Source organism: Microchirus variegatus (assembly GCF_963457635.1).
Source record: "Microchirus variegatus genome assembly, chromosome: 5".
In the NCBI taxonomy this organism is placed as follows: Eukaryota; Metazoa; Chordata; class Actinopteri; order Pleuronectiformes; family Soleidae; genus Microchirus; species Microchirus variegatus.
Window position 1 is genome coordinate 23,612,422 of NC_139806.1, and position 17,197 is coordinate 23,629,618.

The following is a 17,197-nucleotide window of genomic DNA, read 5'->3' on the forward strand; positions in this document are numbered from 1 at the left end:
TCTCATCTTTTCATGTTTCCCTGATGGTAATTTTTGTTGTTTTCAGATCTGTGTGCATTGCAATGAGAAGCGGAAGTGGAGTCGCTCCAAACCTGGTTGAGGTGCATTCAGATTTGATAACCATTGGAGTCAAAGTCACAGTGAGTGATGTCTGTTTGATAGGGTCAGGACAGCGGGACTGAGCAGACACTACAGTGTCCATTTTTGTTGTGCAGCGGGCTCTGTCTTGCCCAGACCATGTGGCTGGCTCCATTTAGAGACCATCTGTTGCCTGCACACCTGCTGCATCAGCAAGGGACTGTAACCATCACCCACTGTGCTCTTCTTTGGTGGATATTATGCTCCTGCTGGTCATTCACCAAGTCAACAAGCCAGAGATTCTACCCAACGGTTACCACCCAGTTTGGGAAACTGCGAGGCCTCCGCGTCCCTGTGCCCAGCGAGGTGCTCAGGCCTGTCGATCAGTACCTGGGGGTCCCATACGCCGCTCCGCCTTTGGGCGAGAAGCGCTTCATGCCCCCGGAGCAGCCCTCCTCCTGGTCAGGTATCAAGAATGCCACCCACTTCATGCCCGTGTGCCCTCAGAACATCCACAACACCGTGCCAGAGATCATGATGCCCATATGGTTCACCTACAACCTGGACACAGTCGCCACATACATTCAGGATCAGAGCGAGGACTGTTTATATCTAAACATCTATGCTCCAACAGCGGATGGTAAGTTGGTGTGGTAAAATGGACAGCAATGACTTTCCATCTCCATTAATGGCTGATATTGTGGCCCTGGTGTTGTCTTGTTATCATCATACAGGCCCCCGCTCAGAGCTGGTATTAACATTAGAGATCCGATCACAGTTCTAAGTGCGGCTGTTCTCATATGACATTAAAATGTGTTCTGTGGACACACACAATCATTCATTTTGTGTGATTTCAGTTTACCCTGGCTGCATTTAAAAAACAAACAAACACCGACATCATGTCTGTCAGCGTGAACTAAATGATGTTTTTAACAAGACTGAGTCTGACTCTCTGAAGAAAGGAGTCAGGAGTAGACATAACTGGTTTCCACATATACTGCGGTTTATAAAAAAAAAAAAGCTATTAAAACCACTAAAATATCTGTTATACCATGCCTAAGGTATAAGCTGTTTAAGTGACTCATCAGAAACAGAGTGCAGGTTGTGTGGGACACAGAATAACACAATTACTCACCCTCCAGGTCAGTGTGAGATGTGACTCTGTGACTCTGTGAGTTTGTGAGCGTGTGATGTCCGTGGCCGTGAGCTGGTGACCTTTCAGCGCGATAATTGTCATTGCACAATGAAATTAAGGTAGCGTTCTGAACCCTGGTATATGTTGTTAAAATAAGATGTAAACGTTTAAAAGACAAAAACACTCATTTACCAGTTAGATAAAGAGATAATAAACGGTAAACTGTCAAATACGTGTAAAAATTGCACAACTTAAGCAATTGATTTGAAATTTGATATTAATTATACCATTATGCAATGATATTTTTGAAGCGGGGCTACTCACGCTGCTGTAACATGAAATATGATTTTAATAATTAAAAAAGCACAAAGCAGATGATCAGTTTGTGCCAGTGGCTACAAATACAAATACTATATAGTGTATAGTATTGTACTGCATTAAGTATCTGTGAGTATGGGCTATGGAAAGTATAGAAAATGGAATTTCTACTGTTTAACTGCAGCAGGTCAAAGGATATGCAGCCATCTTGAGGACAACTGCACTCATACACGCTCAGGAATGTGGACATCACATGTCCTCAAACATGGCGATCTGATGCAGGGACATATTTTTTGCGATGCACCGGGAGCACTCAAACCTGTACTTAGAGCATGTGATCGGATCACGCAGGAGGGATATTAATAGCCGCTCTGAATGGAGCCATAGCATGTGTGTGTTACCGCTGCTCGTGTCATTGCTGCTTTACCATGCAGAGCAAACATCACTGTGAACTCACATGTCGCACTCATTTAAAGTATCCACCATTTCCCACTTGATGAGCAGGAATTCACTGCATGTGATTGATGTGTTGCTGAGGTAAAGTGTTGTCCAAGTACTGGTCCACCTAAACTATGCAATGATTTTTAGCTTTTAAAACGATGAGCCCAGCATATTTGGCTGTCACCACAGGGCAGCGTAGTCATGAAGAATTAGTCAGTAACGTAGTCATTCTAGCAGTGCCACCGTTCCATGTTTGCTACAAATTATTTCATGTCACATGGAATCACTGCTTTTTTTTAAAGCGTAACTGAGTTATAGCGGTAATTACAGTGGTACCATTTGATTTGTAATGCTATTTTCAGCTTGGGAGTCACATTAGTCCTAGAGTAGCAGTGTTGATTGCTCTAAGACAGCAAGGGAGGCTCATCTTCCGATAAAATGTCAAAGTCATGTACTGTGTTGTATTTACATTGCAATACTAAACGTGCACTAGAACACAATTACAACGCGTGTTTGTTCACAATCAGTCTTTTTTTCTTTTTTAATCACGGATGACGGATTGTCTTATGTAATTTTCATAGCCTCCGCATTAACCCTTTATGGTACGCACCAAGAAAAAATTATTTCTTTGCATTTTTTATTATTTTATTTTATTTACTTATGATAACAATAATGAATAATGATAGTGATTTAAATTTTTTTAAATTAGACCCTACAGTATTTCAGATACAGGCCTCTAACAAACGGTTGAGATGTCTGTTCATAATAAACCTGGTTTGCATAATTCATAAAGAACAACATTCAGAACAAGTCACATTAAGTGTTAGTGAGTTCAGCTTGATAAATTTTTCAATGAGATATAGTGACTTAAAGTGTGGTCGACCAAATGGTTGAGTAGTACGTTAAAGGGTTAAAACCTCTTGAAGCTCAGCTTCAACTGAAAAATGTCACTTCCACGGAAGCTCGGAGTCAATGGCGCAGTGGGCGGGCGCAGACGCTGGGCTTCTGCATGATGATTGGAGGAACGGTCTGAAAGGCGGAACCAGTTTTTGATTGACAGCGTTTCATGGAAATGTGAACGACAGTGGAACCGTTTTCTGCCTCAGTCCTGTGTGGATTTTGCAAGGGAAAAGCTGTAGACAATAGCTGGTAATCATTTGTACATATAGACTGTAAATAAAAACACTAATATAGCATTTCAGTTCTACATAATTTATTTGTTCTAGTTGTTCGAGAATTTATGTATAAATAAACTGGTCCTGAAATGAGCTTCCCCTGTTTCAGAGACCAGCAACTGACATCATAGTGTAGATTACATGTGTCAAACTCAAGGCCCGGGGGCCAGATGTGGCCCGCCACGTCATTTTATGTGGCCCACGAGTGAATAATTGGTCTTAAAAATCTGTGTTAAAATAGGTCTATGCTGATTTAAGGCGTGACCATAAACTACATTTCCCACAATGCATGTCGATTGCGTTATCCGCAAAGTGACGGCACCGCCACTAGATCGGAGTGTATTATTGTATCATGCGACGAGTGAAAATTAATAAGTAATTATTAGTTATTTAGAAACATGTTACAGAGTAGTTATCTTTATGTTATATTATATTTGGTTACATTTAGTTACATGTGGCCCTCAGTGAAAATGAGTTTGACATCCCTGGTGTAGATAATGATAAGATGTGATTTCTTAATTATAACCATACATTAAATTGAAATTAATCATCCTTTTCACTGTACAGTGTAGTCATTTTAAATATTAAATATAATTTGTTGAGTTTCCTCCCACTACACTCTTTCCCGCTATAACACTGTATCTCCTCTAACTCCGCTGTTGACACACAGATTTCTCTTACTCCTGTCACTTTAATACGTCAGTTTGTCCCTGAGAATATACTGCCACGCTCTCTCTCTCTGACAGTCAGTCTAATGCATTCACGCCTTTACCGTGTTCAGCTTGTGCATATGTAACACGCCACTCTGCCTGGCTTTTCTATGGTAGCATAGCAACAACAGATAAACAGCCTCCTTGAGAGGGTAGCTGTCCAAAATGGTGCAGCCTGTGCATTATGAAGCCCCGAGTCTGTATCCTGATCTAAAGGGCTCATCACCTGCCACACATGTACACACACTCAGGTTCGTGCAGCTGTGGATTAAAATCTACGGTTTAAACTAATCAGAAACTAGGTTCTGTGTTTATGCCACAGAAGGTTAATTAAATTTCACGTTTGTATTCATATTTCAAAGGAACGAGCCGAACATTTGGTTCCAAAGACTTTTATTTCTTCAGACGTTGTCATTGTTTATTGAAAACACACCTTTTGTGACTTTTCATTTTTGTTTCACTGGTGTGAAACCTTGGCTGTTTTTTTTTTAACGCTCTCTTATCACCACCAGTGGTATTCGTAAATGTGCGTTTGTGAAATCCCCGCTGTTCAATATTTATTCTGTGGCTCGATGCCCGACACAAATCACGGTATATTAATTATTCACTTATAAACCACACACCTCACATCTTCAGTAATTATCCTGCGGTGGTTTATCTGAAGAATTGACCTGACACTTTGTGTAAACATAGATTAAACGGAACCAAGAGAGATGTGTTAGGTCCAATTGGGTCAAAACTAAGGCATTGGGTTTGTACACTCTTAGAAATAAAAGTGCTAAGTAGAACCATATAAGGTTATTCGGCTTGTCCTCATAGGAGAAACCTTTTTGGTTCCAGTTTCCACCTGGAACCCTTTAAAAACCCTTTGTTCAGGAAAGGGGTTTTAAAGGGTTTTCTGGATCAAAATGGTTCTTACTAGAACCATAAGTGTTACCAAGAACCCTTGAAAAACCCTTTCTTAGCAGCGAATGGTTCCATCTACGAAGCGCCGTGTTGCTACAGAAACACCTTGGCCTACGATTCATATTTCTATACATATTTCTGTGAGAAATAAATTGCAAAACATTCCCTCCCCACTCACATTGTGTCAAATAACAATTCTGACATCTCTCAGACTAATGGCAAATGTATTTTTGCATATTATTGTTCAGCCCTGGTGCACACACTGCACAATGTTATGCGGTATCATTTATGACAAATATAACAAGGAACACGTCTTTGGTGGGTAGATGTTTCAATCAGGATCATTATTTTCTAACATAAATTCATCGGTGAGATGTCATCTTCATCTTGTCCAAAAAGCATCTTCAAGGAAAAGTGCAACATACTGCATGTAACTTTTTTTTTTTTGCCTTTTTTTTCATGTGAATCCCAGGGAGCCAACACAAGAAAAAGGGGGCGTCTTTCTCACACGCTGAGACTCATATATCTGAAGGTATTTGGACGAGCACATAGTCCTGCTGCATGGGTTCTGTTAGTTTGAGTGTGGTTGATGAAGAGCTCACATTTATTAGATGTTTCTTTCTGGGAGAATCACGGCGGTGGTTTTCTTTATTTGTTGGCGAGATAAGACAAATGTTGCTATTACTGCACTTCATGTTTTGAGCCCAAACTCAAGTTGCAGGTCCTTTTTCCGCTAAAGTGCTACATCTCTGCTGCCACGTACATTGATTCAGAGATTGCTTTATCTACTTATCTGTCTCACAGGCCCTTTTAAGGCCAGTCATTAGTCCATGGAACAAATTGGACTGAAAACATGGGACAGATTTTCTATATCTGTAGATTAGTGATTAGTTACTTTTCTGTTTAAATGTACACACATTATATTTTTATATGCTTGTGCAGGACTGTTATACGTTAAAATGTAAGATCACAGTCATTTCCTCTCACTTAAGATCAGAATATCAGTCATATGTAAAGGACTTGCTCTCTTTCTATAAATAGGCTGTATGTAAAAATGGACATGGTCTTATTATCTACCCATCAGTAGCATTATATTGAATAACCAGTAGGGGATGACTGCTGTTTAGATGGAAGTCTAATGGAAAATGAATCAACTTCTTGGGTAACATCAGTTTATCCCTTTAAGGTACGCACCAGGAAAAAAGAAAAAAAAAAATGTCTTTGCATTATTTTTTAAATTAGACCCTACAGTATACCAGATACAGGCCTCTACCAAACGGTTGAGATGTCTGTTCATAATAAACCTGGTTTGCATAATTCATAAAGTACAACATTCAGTCACATTAAGTGTTAGTGAGTTCAGCTTGATGCATTTTTCAATTTCAAAGATATAGTGACTTAAAGTGTGGTCGACCAAATGGTTGAGTAGTACCTTAAAGGGTTAGGGTCCCAAACTCCAGTTGCACATCTTCTGTAATGGAGCAATTTTCTGTATTTTGGTCCCATTTAGACGGAAATAGTCCTCAAGTGTGATTGACAGCTGGTATCATCTAATAAGAGCTTGGTGGCAGGTGACGCCTCTGTATTTCCAGTTATAAAAAACCTCAAAATGGCCGTGTTGCGATTCTGGAGGCTGGAAAATAGCAGTTCAGAATCTTACAGGCGGCATCACGACCATCTGTTTTTGCAACTGGAAATGCACCTGCAGTCATTCCGGTGTTCACTCATATGTGCTGTGGTTTATCGTAATTAAAAAAAATAAATAAATAAATAAAACCTCACATTATGCTGTTGAAGAACAGTCAAGACTAGCGATTGTGACCATTCACTCCTCATATATAATATAAATCAAATTAAAACTTTGCTATTTTCCATTCAGTCTATTGTTGCCTCCTGGTGAGACCACGTCCAGACTATGTCCATTTTCATACAGTCTAGGTCTAATGTGGAGAATTTTAGATTTAGTACAGTACTTGAGTATTATTTTTACCTGCATCCTATAATGTGTTCAATTTAGCCATCTTACTCATACGCTTCTTGTCAAAGTGCATTCTCGAAAAATCATGAGAGCTTCTGAAAAACAGGCTCGGCCGCTGCTTCGAAGCATCTTTTGTGAGCAGCCTTTCTTTACCCATACCTCACGCTGCACAGCTTTAGTAACAGTGCTTCATTAATTCTCAGTTTCATTACTGTTGCCTCTGCAGTTCTCTGCTCAGCATGTGTGTGTGTGTGTCTGTGTGTGTGTGTGTGTGTGTGTGTTGCAGATATAAGGGACTCTGAAGCTCGACCTGTGATGGTCTACATCCATGGAGGCTCCTATATGGAAGGCACCGGGAACATGATGGATGGCAGTGTGCTGGCCAGCTACGGGAACGTTGTTGTCGTCACGCTCAACTACCGAATTGGAATATTAGGTGATTACACAGCGTCGCTGTGTGGTAACTTTTAATGGTGTTTGAAATTGGGTATTTAGCAGTGTGTAATGTGGGAGAATAAACTGCAATAATGGTCGTTAATTTCCACTTACATCGCTGTTATTAACCCATAAGAGGAAGTAGTCAAATAACAGAAAAATGAAAAAAAGGACCACATTATTTAGGTAAGTGATATCTTGGCAGCGTAGCATACCTTGATTTGCATACGATGTCTCAGGAAAAGCTGCATAAACACTTGTTATGTCCTGTCCTTGTTGCACACAGGCCGGCTCTGAAAACAAAATCTGTCTTCCTTTAGATTATCTAATCCATGCAACATTATCAACCGTATGTCATTCTTAAGAGAATGAGGATTTAAATACTGTATGGAGAGGCGCTGCAGTCGCAGGCATTTGCAAGGTCAACAGTGTTTTGTTTCCCCCCGTGTTTAACATTCAAAACAGTGTGTTGTGTAGATGGGACGAGACAAGGCAATAAGTAATGGCGTCAAATTGCAAGAGCAGCGGTGACCTCTCTGTGGTTTTATGAAATTCATTTAAAGAAATAGTGCGGTGAAGGATTTATTCATTAGTGCGTGCTGGATGTTATGAAATCACTTTTGCGAGGAGAGCATTCAGATTTGATGAGCAGAGCCCTGATCAGTTCCAGACAGACACTCCTGATTGCAGGCTTTTATATGCAGACGCTGTAGGAGAGCAGAGGCATATTCGCACCTGAGGGGATACGGTGTCGGTCTGTTCAGCTGCCCCGCTGTGCTATAACTTATGATCAAAGCTGTGGCATACATACTGTCGATTTTTTTCTTTCAGTGCTGGTTCTGTTGTATCTCTGCATAATTCAGGCTTCCTCAGCACTGGTGACCAGGCTGCGAAAGGAAACTATGGACTGCTGGACCAGATTCAGGCTCTTCGGTGGATCAGTAAGAACATCGGTTACTTTGGAGGAGACCCAGGCCGCATCACAGTCTTCGGATCTGGGATTGGTGCATCCTGCGTCAGTCTGCTGACATTGTCCCACCACTCAGAGGGTAAATAAAAAAAAAAAAAAGCCATTTAAAGCTGCACTGCGTAACTTTTGGAAATGTTGTTATTTGTTTTGCCTCTGTTTGGTAAGAGATAATCCTGTCTCAGACCTGACCGAGGGTGCATTTGGTGGTTTATTCAGTCAAACAGTGGGGGCTCCTGAGCAGTAGAATTCACTTTACAAACTTTTCTTGGGCAAATGGTGTGGCCCTGTCATAGACTGGCAATCAGTCCAGGGTGTACGCCTCCTTTCACCCTCTGTCAGCTGGGATTGGCACCAGCACTCCCCGGAGACCCTCATGTGGAGGATAATGTGGTAGAAGATGAGTGAGTTTTCTTGGGTGCCTCTGTGTGTTTTCAGTCATACTCTCCGTCTCAACATAAAATGAATAACTTCCATGTGCAGCATAGGGATGTTATACTGAGAGACTTTAAATGTAACAGAGATGTGCCGATATTTGAAAGATGCACTCTACTGTTTTAAAGCAAGAAATCAACTATGAGTCGTAACAATAACCCTTCATTTCCATGTGCTCAGCGATTGAACTATCAGTCTTCTCACACTCTTTTGTAAGCAATCGAAAACCAAATCAAAAACTTTACATGCAAGATTCAATTCTCTCTCAATCAAACTGATGTCTTATCTTGAAGATGTCAATATTACTTTGTGGAATGCAGTCCTTTGTTTCCAGTGTAACCCTAAATGGTCTTTCCAGGAGATGAAAACTTATGATATGGGAATAGAGTAAAAGGAGTATTCATTTAGTAAGTGATTGCTTTTGTTCTTTTGTATTCTATCTAATCAGCCTGAAAGCTTTGCCTCCTAATATGTGAAGCTCTTACAGACGCACACGAGCAATATAAAGTTTTCACCTGTGACCATCTGTTCCAACCATTCTGATTAACCCTTTAAGGTTCTACTCAACCATTTGGTCGACCACACTTTAAGTCACTATATCTCATTGAAAAATGCATCAAGCTGAACTCACTAACACTTAATGTCACTTGTTAATGTTGTTCTTTATGAATTATGCAAACCAGGTTTATTATGAACAGACGTCTCAACCGTTTGGTAGAGGCCTGTATCTGAAATACTGTAGGGTCTAATTAAAAAAATAAATAAATATTGATTGTCGTTATTGTTATCATAAGTAAATAAAATAATAAAAAATGCAAAGAAATAATTTTACCTTTGCTTTTTTCTTGGTGCGTACCATAAAGGGTTAACTCATATTCTAGTCTCTTATCATTTATCAAACCTGCACTGTTTTATCAAATTGGTGTAAAACAAAACCACAAACTATTTTCTAAATTTTCCCCATGTAAGATTTAAATGAAAATTATAAAAGGTACAATAGAAGCCAATCATTGTAAACTGTATACAATATCCACTTAAAAAAAATAAATTACATGATCAAAGCTCCTCGCAAGAAACAAAGATGTGTATTTCAATAGTGGGGACTGAGTGGAAATTGAACCTCTTATCTCTTTTGTGTTATTGGCCAGATACTCAGGACAGAATTAGTGTGTTTTTCATCAATGCCAGTGATGCTGCGGCTTGCATCCTTTGTGAGCTTTATATTTGATGTCGTAGCTCGACCTGCTGCAAATGCACAAAGATCTTGGGTCTGTCTTTGAAGTCGACTGGCAAGCTGCTGCCCTACAAAAATGAGATAAATGACAGCATCAAAGGGATAAAGTGACATTGTCCTTGCACCTTCTCCCCCCCCCCCCTCCTGCAATGCCATAACCTCAGCAGAGTATTTTTGAGTTGATACATATCACATGTTGTTTGTAGGTTTTGAAACAAAATCCCCAGAGACAGAGGTGACACGGTGCATATAAACAGTATCCAGCAGAACAGAATGTTGACTGTATCAACAGTGAAGGATCAGGGTTACTGCGTATCCCGCTCTGCGCGCACACCCTCCACTGCACACTTCACATCAGCAGTCTGTGTGTATTGAGCTGTGGAGCTTGTTAGACTCGTATATTAAGGAGTCTGCAATTACTGTACGTCTGTTAGTGAGTGGTGTAAGGAAAAACCACCACTGCACAGAAACAATGTCGCAAATTGGTCATTAATTCTCCCTCATCTGCACAGCAGTGTCACCACATCAAACAAATGCGAGGCTCGACGAAGAAATATGAGTATTTCTGCCTTGTTTATTGTAACAATAACAAGGATCAACATCCCATTACCAGTTTATTTACTTTACCATCCGTTTGACCGAGCAGCTTCTCAGCAAAGCTTTATTAGACACAGTATTTGTAATTCTTTATCTCCTCTGCTGCTGTTCAAAGTACTTCACATGCAGGCTTCTTTGCATATATTCAATTTATTCTATTTTATTTGACCTTAATGCACACATTACAATAGTAGTATATGTATATTTACATTAAGTTATTGTGTCATAGATACTGTACATTTAGAGTAAGTTACCAATTAGTCTAATTTATGATTTAGCTGTATTTTCTTGTTTGAATAGTAATTCTGAATTTTATTACAACTCTACAGTAATTGCGTCATATATCTTACAGTGATTTAGAAAGTATTTCCCTGCAGTATAGTGGATTTAACTTTACAGTCAACGTGCGCCACGGTGCTGTAATTTAGCAATGGAATTACCATGGAAACTGCGAGGTAAACGCAATGAGACACTTTTAGTCACAGCCCAATACAAACAAAAGACACAAAAAGGAAAGTCTAAATCAAAAGAGAAATCCCTGCTGTTACTTTTCACTATTGTTGTTTTGAAAGTTAGAAAACGAGGAGAATATCTGCTTTGTTTACACCGGCTCAGAATGTTCAGTCACCCATGTTCAGGTGTGTTTCTATTTTCAAATTAAACTAAATTGGCCCGATTGACGTTTCATCAATGTGTTTACATCTTCCGGTAGAAAAGCGCCAATTTTGACTCACTATGGAGCAACACGTTCGCACATTGCTACTTGCTCTGATCTTCGTTTATTACCTCTGTATTGGCCATTTTTGGCAAAATATCCAATTTGAGAATGAGTCGCGGCTGCATCTGGAGAACAATCAGCTGATGCACTGGAGTCGGCGAAGACGTATAGCGCGTCATTTCAGGCAGAGGAGACGCGCTATTTTCATGAATGTGGTCGTGCTAACTATGAGACGAAGATTGCTCCAAAGACCTACAAGGTAGGCTATGTCCATGGCATTTACTGCAGAATATGGTTTGGACCCGAGTTTGCGTTCTCACCAGAGGGACCGCACCAGAGTCTGGTGCGGAGTCAAGCGGACAGAGACCACCTCTTTTTGGCGGTCTCGGTCCACTTGATTTGGTGCGGACCCGAGTGCGATTGATGCTTTCACACCAACGAAAACGAAACGTACTAGAGTTTTTGGTTCGAATGGATCGTTTGGTGCGCACCAACTGCTGTTGGTGTGAAAGCGCCCTTATCTACCGATTTGTATCCTCCACCGGAGGGTCATGTAAAATCCATGCAGAAAGGCCCTTGTTCCGACTGGGGCTCAAACCCAGGTCTTCTTGCTGCAAAGGCAAGAGCGCTAACCACTACGCCAACCGCGTGGCCCTAGGATGGATATAAGTCATGTAATTGCTTTGATGGATTTGGTCGGCTGATGTATTAACCACTATTTCCTGGGCCTTTGTCTTTTTTCCTCTGAATTTTGTCTTCCAAGGTTTGTTCCACAGAGCCATCATCCAGAGTGGTTCTGCGCTGTCCAGTTGGGCGGTCAACTACCAGCCGGTCAAATACACTCGCATGCTGGCTGAGAGAGTTGGCTGCAATGTGCTCGATACTGTCGACATGGTCTCCTGCCTGCAGAAGAAGAGCGCTAAGGAGCTGGTGGAGCAAGACATCCAGCCCGCCCGATACCGCGTGGCCTTTGGCCCTGTCATTGACGGAGACGTCATCCCAGATGACCCTGAGATCCTGATGGAGCAGGGCGAGTTCCTCAACTATGATATAATGCTTGGGGTTAATCAGGGGGAGGGCTTGCGCTTTGTGGAGAACGTGATGGACATGGAGGACGGCGTGTCTGGCAGCGACTTTGATTTTGCTGTGTCGGATTTTGTGGACAGTTTGTACGGCTATCCAGAAGGAAAGGACACCCTGAGGGAGACGATTAAATTCATGTACACAGACTGGGCTGACAAGGACAACCCGGAGACCAGGAGGAAGACCCTGGTGGCTCTGTTCACTGACCACCAGTGGGTGGAGCCCTCGGTGGTAACGGCTGACCTGCACGCCCGCTATGGCTCTCCAACATACTTCTACGCCTTCTACCACCACTGCCAGAGCCTCATGAAGCCTGTGTGGTCAGACTCAGCACACGGAGACGAGGTGCCTTACGTGTTTGGCATCCCCATGGTCGGCCCAACTGATCTGTTCCCCTGTAACTTCTCGAGGAATGATATTATGCTCAGTGCTGTGGTGATGACTTATTGGACCAACTTTGCCAAGAGTGGGTGAGTAGCAGCAGAACATCTAATGCATGCTAATTTTGTTTTTGTCTGTTTTCCTTTCTGGCAGCAATGAGAAGTCCTGTGTCATTTTTGGCTCAACACTACGACACGCATCCATTTTACAGCCTTCAGCATATTTGTTGGCCATGAAAACCCATAGTCTGTACATACAGGAGATATGCAGGAAGTTAAATTCATTTTTAAGACTTTTTCAAGACCTTTACCTTATCGCCACTTCAAGCTGTAATCAGCAACACATATTTAACTTACACAACAGATTTAGTTTGTAAAAAACTTTTTCGATATCGGATATTATTTTGCACGTTTACCATCACAAGATTTTGACGTGTACGCACGCGGCCCGAGGCGATCTTGCAGGGCGACCATGCCTGCGCATCGTTACCTCATGAAATCGTGATTAAGACTTTTTAATACTTTTTAAGTGCCTTACTTTTCCCAAAATTGATCTATCAACTTTTAATACATTTTAAGACTCTGTTGCCACCAGGGGGCGACACCATTGGTTACAAAAATAACGATATATGAATGGAAGTTTGTGGGGAAATGAGCCTACCTATTCTAGTCTCTTCTTGTGAATGGTTACACAATGGGCTTAACAGGTACAGAGCTGATTTTTGTTGAGATGTTAAACCTCTGTCTGCAGTCACCCTTCCTTTATCGCCCTGATTAAAGAACTGTCGTATTCAGCCTTAAGTGGCACCTCCAAATTCGGCTAATCAAAAACCAGTAATCAAAACCAAATGTACTCCACTGTATTGTCAAATTATCTGAGACACACATTCCTGTACATCTAATGAAAACCAATCTTTTAAGAGTTAGTGTTGTGTTTACTCTCTGCAAAATCTGCGAGTAGCAATCTTTCATCTCTTTCCTTAAGGTGATGGATCTTGAAATTTACAGCTTAATTCACATAAATATTTGAAGCAGCGCTTTGCTGTTTAACAAACAGGTTTATGTCGGAGAGAAACTTCGAAGAGGCAGTTTAGATGCACTTCATAAACCTCTCCCTGCTTAATGTCACTTTTGTTTATTGCAAATAATTAGCACAGCAAATAAATAATGTACTGTACAATATATACAGTGTAACCATATTTGCTTGTATATATACACTCACATATTTAATACACTGGCACTAAATATTAGTGTCTTTTATTGAAATAGGCTTTAAATCATAGGCCGAAGGTCAGACAAACCTCTTATTTACATTTATTTCAGAGAGACACAATATGTATATCTCTATAGGTTTCTATATTCACATTAACATAACAAAACCTTTATAGTGTTTTCCAGTTATCAGCAAAAAAAAAACTACAACAATCCTGACAGCTTCCTACAGAGACAAAGATTTGCTGTCTGTTTTTTAAGATAAGTGAGATTCTCTATAATGGAGGAGTCACTGTGTGCCCTGCTGGAGTTTTCCTCCAAACTGAATGTACAGCTGCAATGACACCGTGCGTGAAAGCATAGAACAGGTCACTGTAGGCCGTCGTGTCAGTGAGGGAATGCTGAGCCCTTGAGGAGAAATAATGCTATTACATAGTGCTGCCCTTCTTGTTGTGTTATCTCTTCTTAAGTGTTTAAAATCACTAAATTGAATGTATAGATCTGTATTTTCTGGCTATTGTCACAACTATTGTTTGGATGTCCACTCATAACATACTTATATAAGTGATGTTGGGTCCGTGCCTCATTGAACTCGTCACTGCAACTGAGTCACTGTAAACTGCCACTGCAGCAATGCCTTGCTCAACAATGTTGTTAAAAATATTGTTTATTATTAGTAATATATAGATATGTAGTATTATATAGTTATATTGTCACTAGTGCAGTGCCCGTAGGAAGTATGTATTCCTATCGTGGGAGGCAAAGAAGATTTTTCATTTATGGTCAAATAAGGCTGTGTGTGAAGGTTGGATATATACATCCAAGTGCTCCGATACACATCTGATGTATTAATGAATTCAAAAACCTCCAACTGTCGAGCTATTTGGGCTAAAGAAAACTGTCGGGTTAGGCTATGACACGCGTTAATACATTAACAATCTTCGCTTGTTACCAGTAGGCTATTGTCTACATTATCGCAGGGTATTATACCAATATGAAGAGAACAGTAGGCTATTAGCGACCTGTAGAACCGCGTCCATTGTGGCCACATCACACTCACGGTAAAACTATGTTTTGTCACAATAAAATACTCATCAGTCCTTAAAGTTATGAGCTTGTACACAATGTCAGTACAACAAACACATATTTTTTGGACACAGTATTTGCAGATGCATTGTTTTAAAAAGTAGCATAGAGGGGGACTGTGCTTACTATGAAAGAAAATCTTACGGTGCCCCTCTCTGATACATTTAAAATTACTCCAAAAATCAAGGATGCACACCATCGGGCCATGCTCAACGCATATCCAAAATCTTTGGTCGATCTGACTGACCCTCACCCTAACCCTAACTCTAACGGTCAACGAGATATGCCCATCACAGACACAACTTGCTCTATAGATAGATATCATTAAGCCGAACATACACAAGTGAAGCAAATACTTTGCGTTTTATCCGCTTCATCCGAATCATTCCCTTGAACAACTGCGGTATGTGTATTAATAACTCATGCTGTGGCAATATAATTCTGCTGAAGGTCAACGAATGATTGTCATTCATGAACTATGCTCCCACTTTTCTACGATGTGTCCATAGGGATCCTAACAAGCCAGTGCCACAGGACACAAAGTTCATCCACACGAAGGCCAACCGCTTTGAGGAGGTGGCCTGGTCCAAGTACGACCCCTATGATCAACTCTACTTGCACATCGGCCTAAAACCTCGAATCCGCGATCACTACCGTGCCACCAAAGTGGCCTTCTGGAAACACCTGGTACCTCATCTCTACAACCTACACGACATGTTTCACTACTCCTCCACCACCACCAAGGTGACCCCCCTGGATCCTACACAGTCCAATGGAAAGAGGTCCGGCAGCACCGGTCTGTCCCCCGCCTCCACTGCTCACAGTGACGGAGAAGGTGGGAGGGAGATGGGTCCACTGATCATGCCCAACCCGAGAGATTACTCCACAGAGCTCAGTGTCACCATCGCCGTAGGGGCGTCGCTGCTCTTCCTCAACGTCCTCGCCTTTGCCGCGCTGTACTACCGCAAGGACAAGCGCAGCAGGCAGGACACGTCTCAGCAGCCCAGTCCCCAACGCGACAGCAAAGGCAACAACGTGAGCCACACCAACACTGTGGACGAGACCCTGTCGTCCCAGCAGAGAAACCAGTGCGAGGCGCTTCACAACCCTCTCCACGTGTCACCCAGCCTGGACTATTCCCTCACCCAGCACCGCTCCCCTGACGACATCCCGCTGATGACCCCCAACAACATCACCATGATCCCCAACTCGCTGATGGGCCTCTCCAACATGAGTCCATACAGCACCTTCCCAGCTGGCTACAGCTCTGCAGGTCTGCCCAGCACCCACTCTACTACACGTGTATAACTTGACAGGAGATGAGAAACGTGGCATATGTAAAACATGGAATGTAAAGCTGTATTTAGGATGTGTAGGTAAAATAGAATTGAATATGTTCATTCTGTCTTTTCCAAAGGTGTTAAATCACCAACATCCTGCCTTTGCTCTCTCATAATAGAAGTATAACTGCAGAGTCATTTTATAATACTCATTTTAAAAGGCAGCCTAAAAGGGGAAAAAAAAAGTGCATTTCATTTCCCACCTTGGCTTTTTTGAAACTTTACCTAGCAAGAACTTAGTATAATGTTTATACAGTTGGATTTGTATGGGACGCCTTTTCTTACTCTGTGATATCTATTTTGATCTCGTGGGACAAAGTGACATTACAACCCGTGGTGGAGAAAGATGAGATCTGGGAAAAGACGAAAAAAGCAGTATTATTGTTATTGTTGTTATTATTATTATTATTACTATTATCAAGCTATTTTATACATATTTCTCATGGTACATTGCTTATTATGGAAATGTGTTTTTATTGTAATTACTTTCAAATGCCTTGTAACTCACTCACATAAGGAATGACTGTCGACTCATAACAACAATGGAATTTTACTGGACGCACATGTGGTAAAACTATCCAGTTTATTTACAATATCTGGTACTGCAAAATATGGTGGCCATGTATGTGTGTGTGTGGGTTGATAAGTGCGCTACAAAAATGTAAATTAGGCATTATTTGAAGTTAGCCCTTCTGTTTTTGCATACGCAGTGTTGTGTATTTGTTGTAGTCTATTTGAGTATCCTTGCTATATTTCTTTGTTTCACGTGTCCAACAGTTTTTGCTTAATACATTGTAGGACTATAACTAATGCTTCACTCAAAAAAAAAATAATAGAATTGCTTAAAATGTGTTTTTTTCCTACTCTAACCAACTCATGGTTCTTTTGGCTTGGCTTGTTTGTACAGAATAAACTTAGACCAACATTTTATTTGTGGTTTGTTTATGAATACTGTAAGGTCTCCAGAGA

At 41.1% G+C, this 17,197-nt stretch overlaps 1 protein-coding gene across 4 annotated transcripts; it reads left to right on the forward strand.

Moving 5' to 3' along the window:
* Positions 1–237: 237 nt before the first annotated feature.
* On the forward strand, positions 238–16,196 carry nlgn3b (neuroligin 3b; the record flags this gene model as incomplete). Of its 4 annotated transcripts, XM_083890171.1 has the most annotated exons (6): positions 238–718; positions 5,236–5,295; positions 7,028–7,177; positions 8,040–8,225; positions 11,891–12,680; positions 15,398–16,196. In XM_083890171.1, 6 exons carry the CDS (start codon positions 238–240, stop codon positions 16,194–16,196), a joined length of 2,466 nt encoding a protein of 821 aa, XP_083746297.1. The 4 variants fall into 4 exon arrangements, with proteins under 4 accessions (XP_083746297.1, XP_083746299.1, XP_083746298.1 ...); XM_083890173.1 differs by lacking the exon at positions 5,236–5,295 and having other exon boundaries at positions 238–728; positions 7,035–7,177; XM_083890172.1 differs by lacking the exon at positions 5,236–5,295 and having other exon boundaries at positions 6,968–7,177.
* Positions 16,197–17,197: the final 1,001 nt, after the last annotated feature.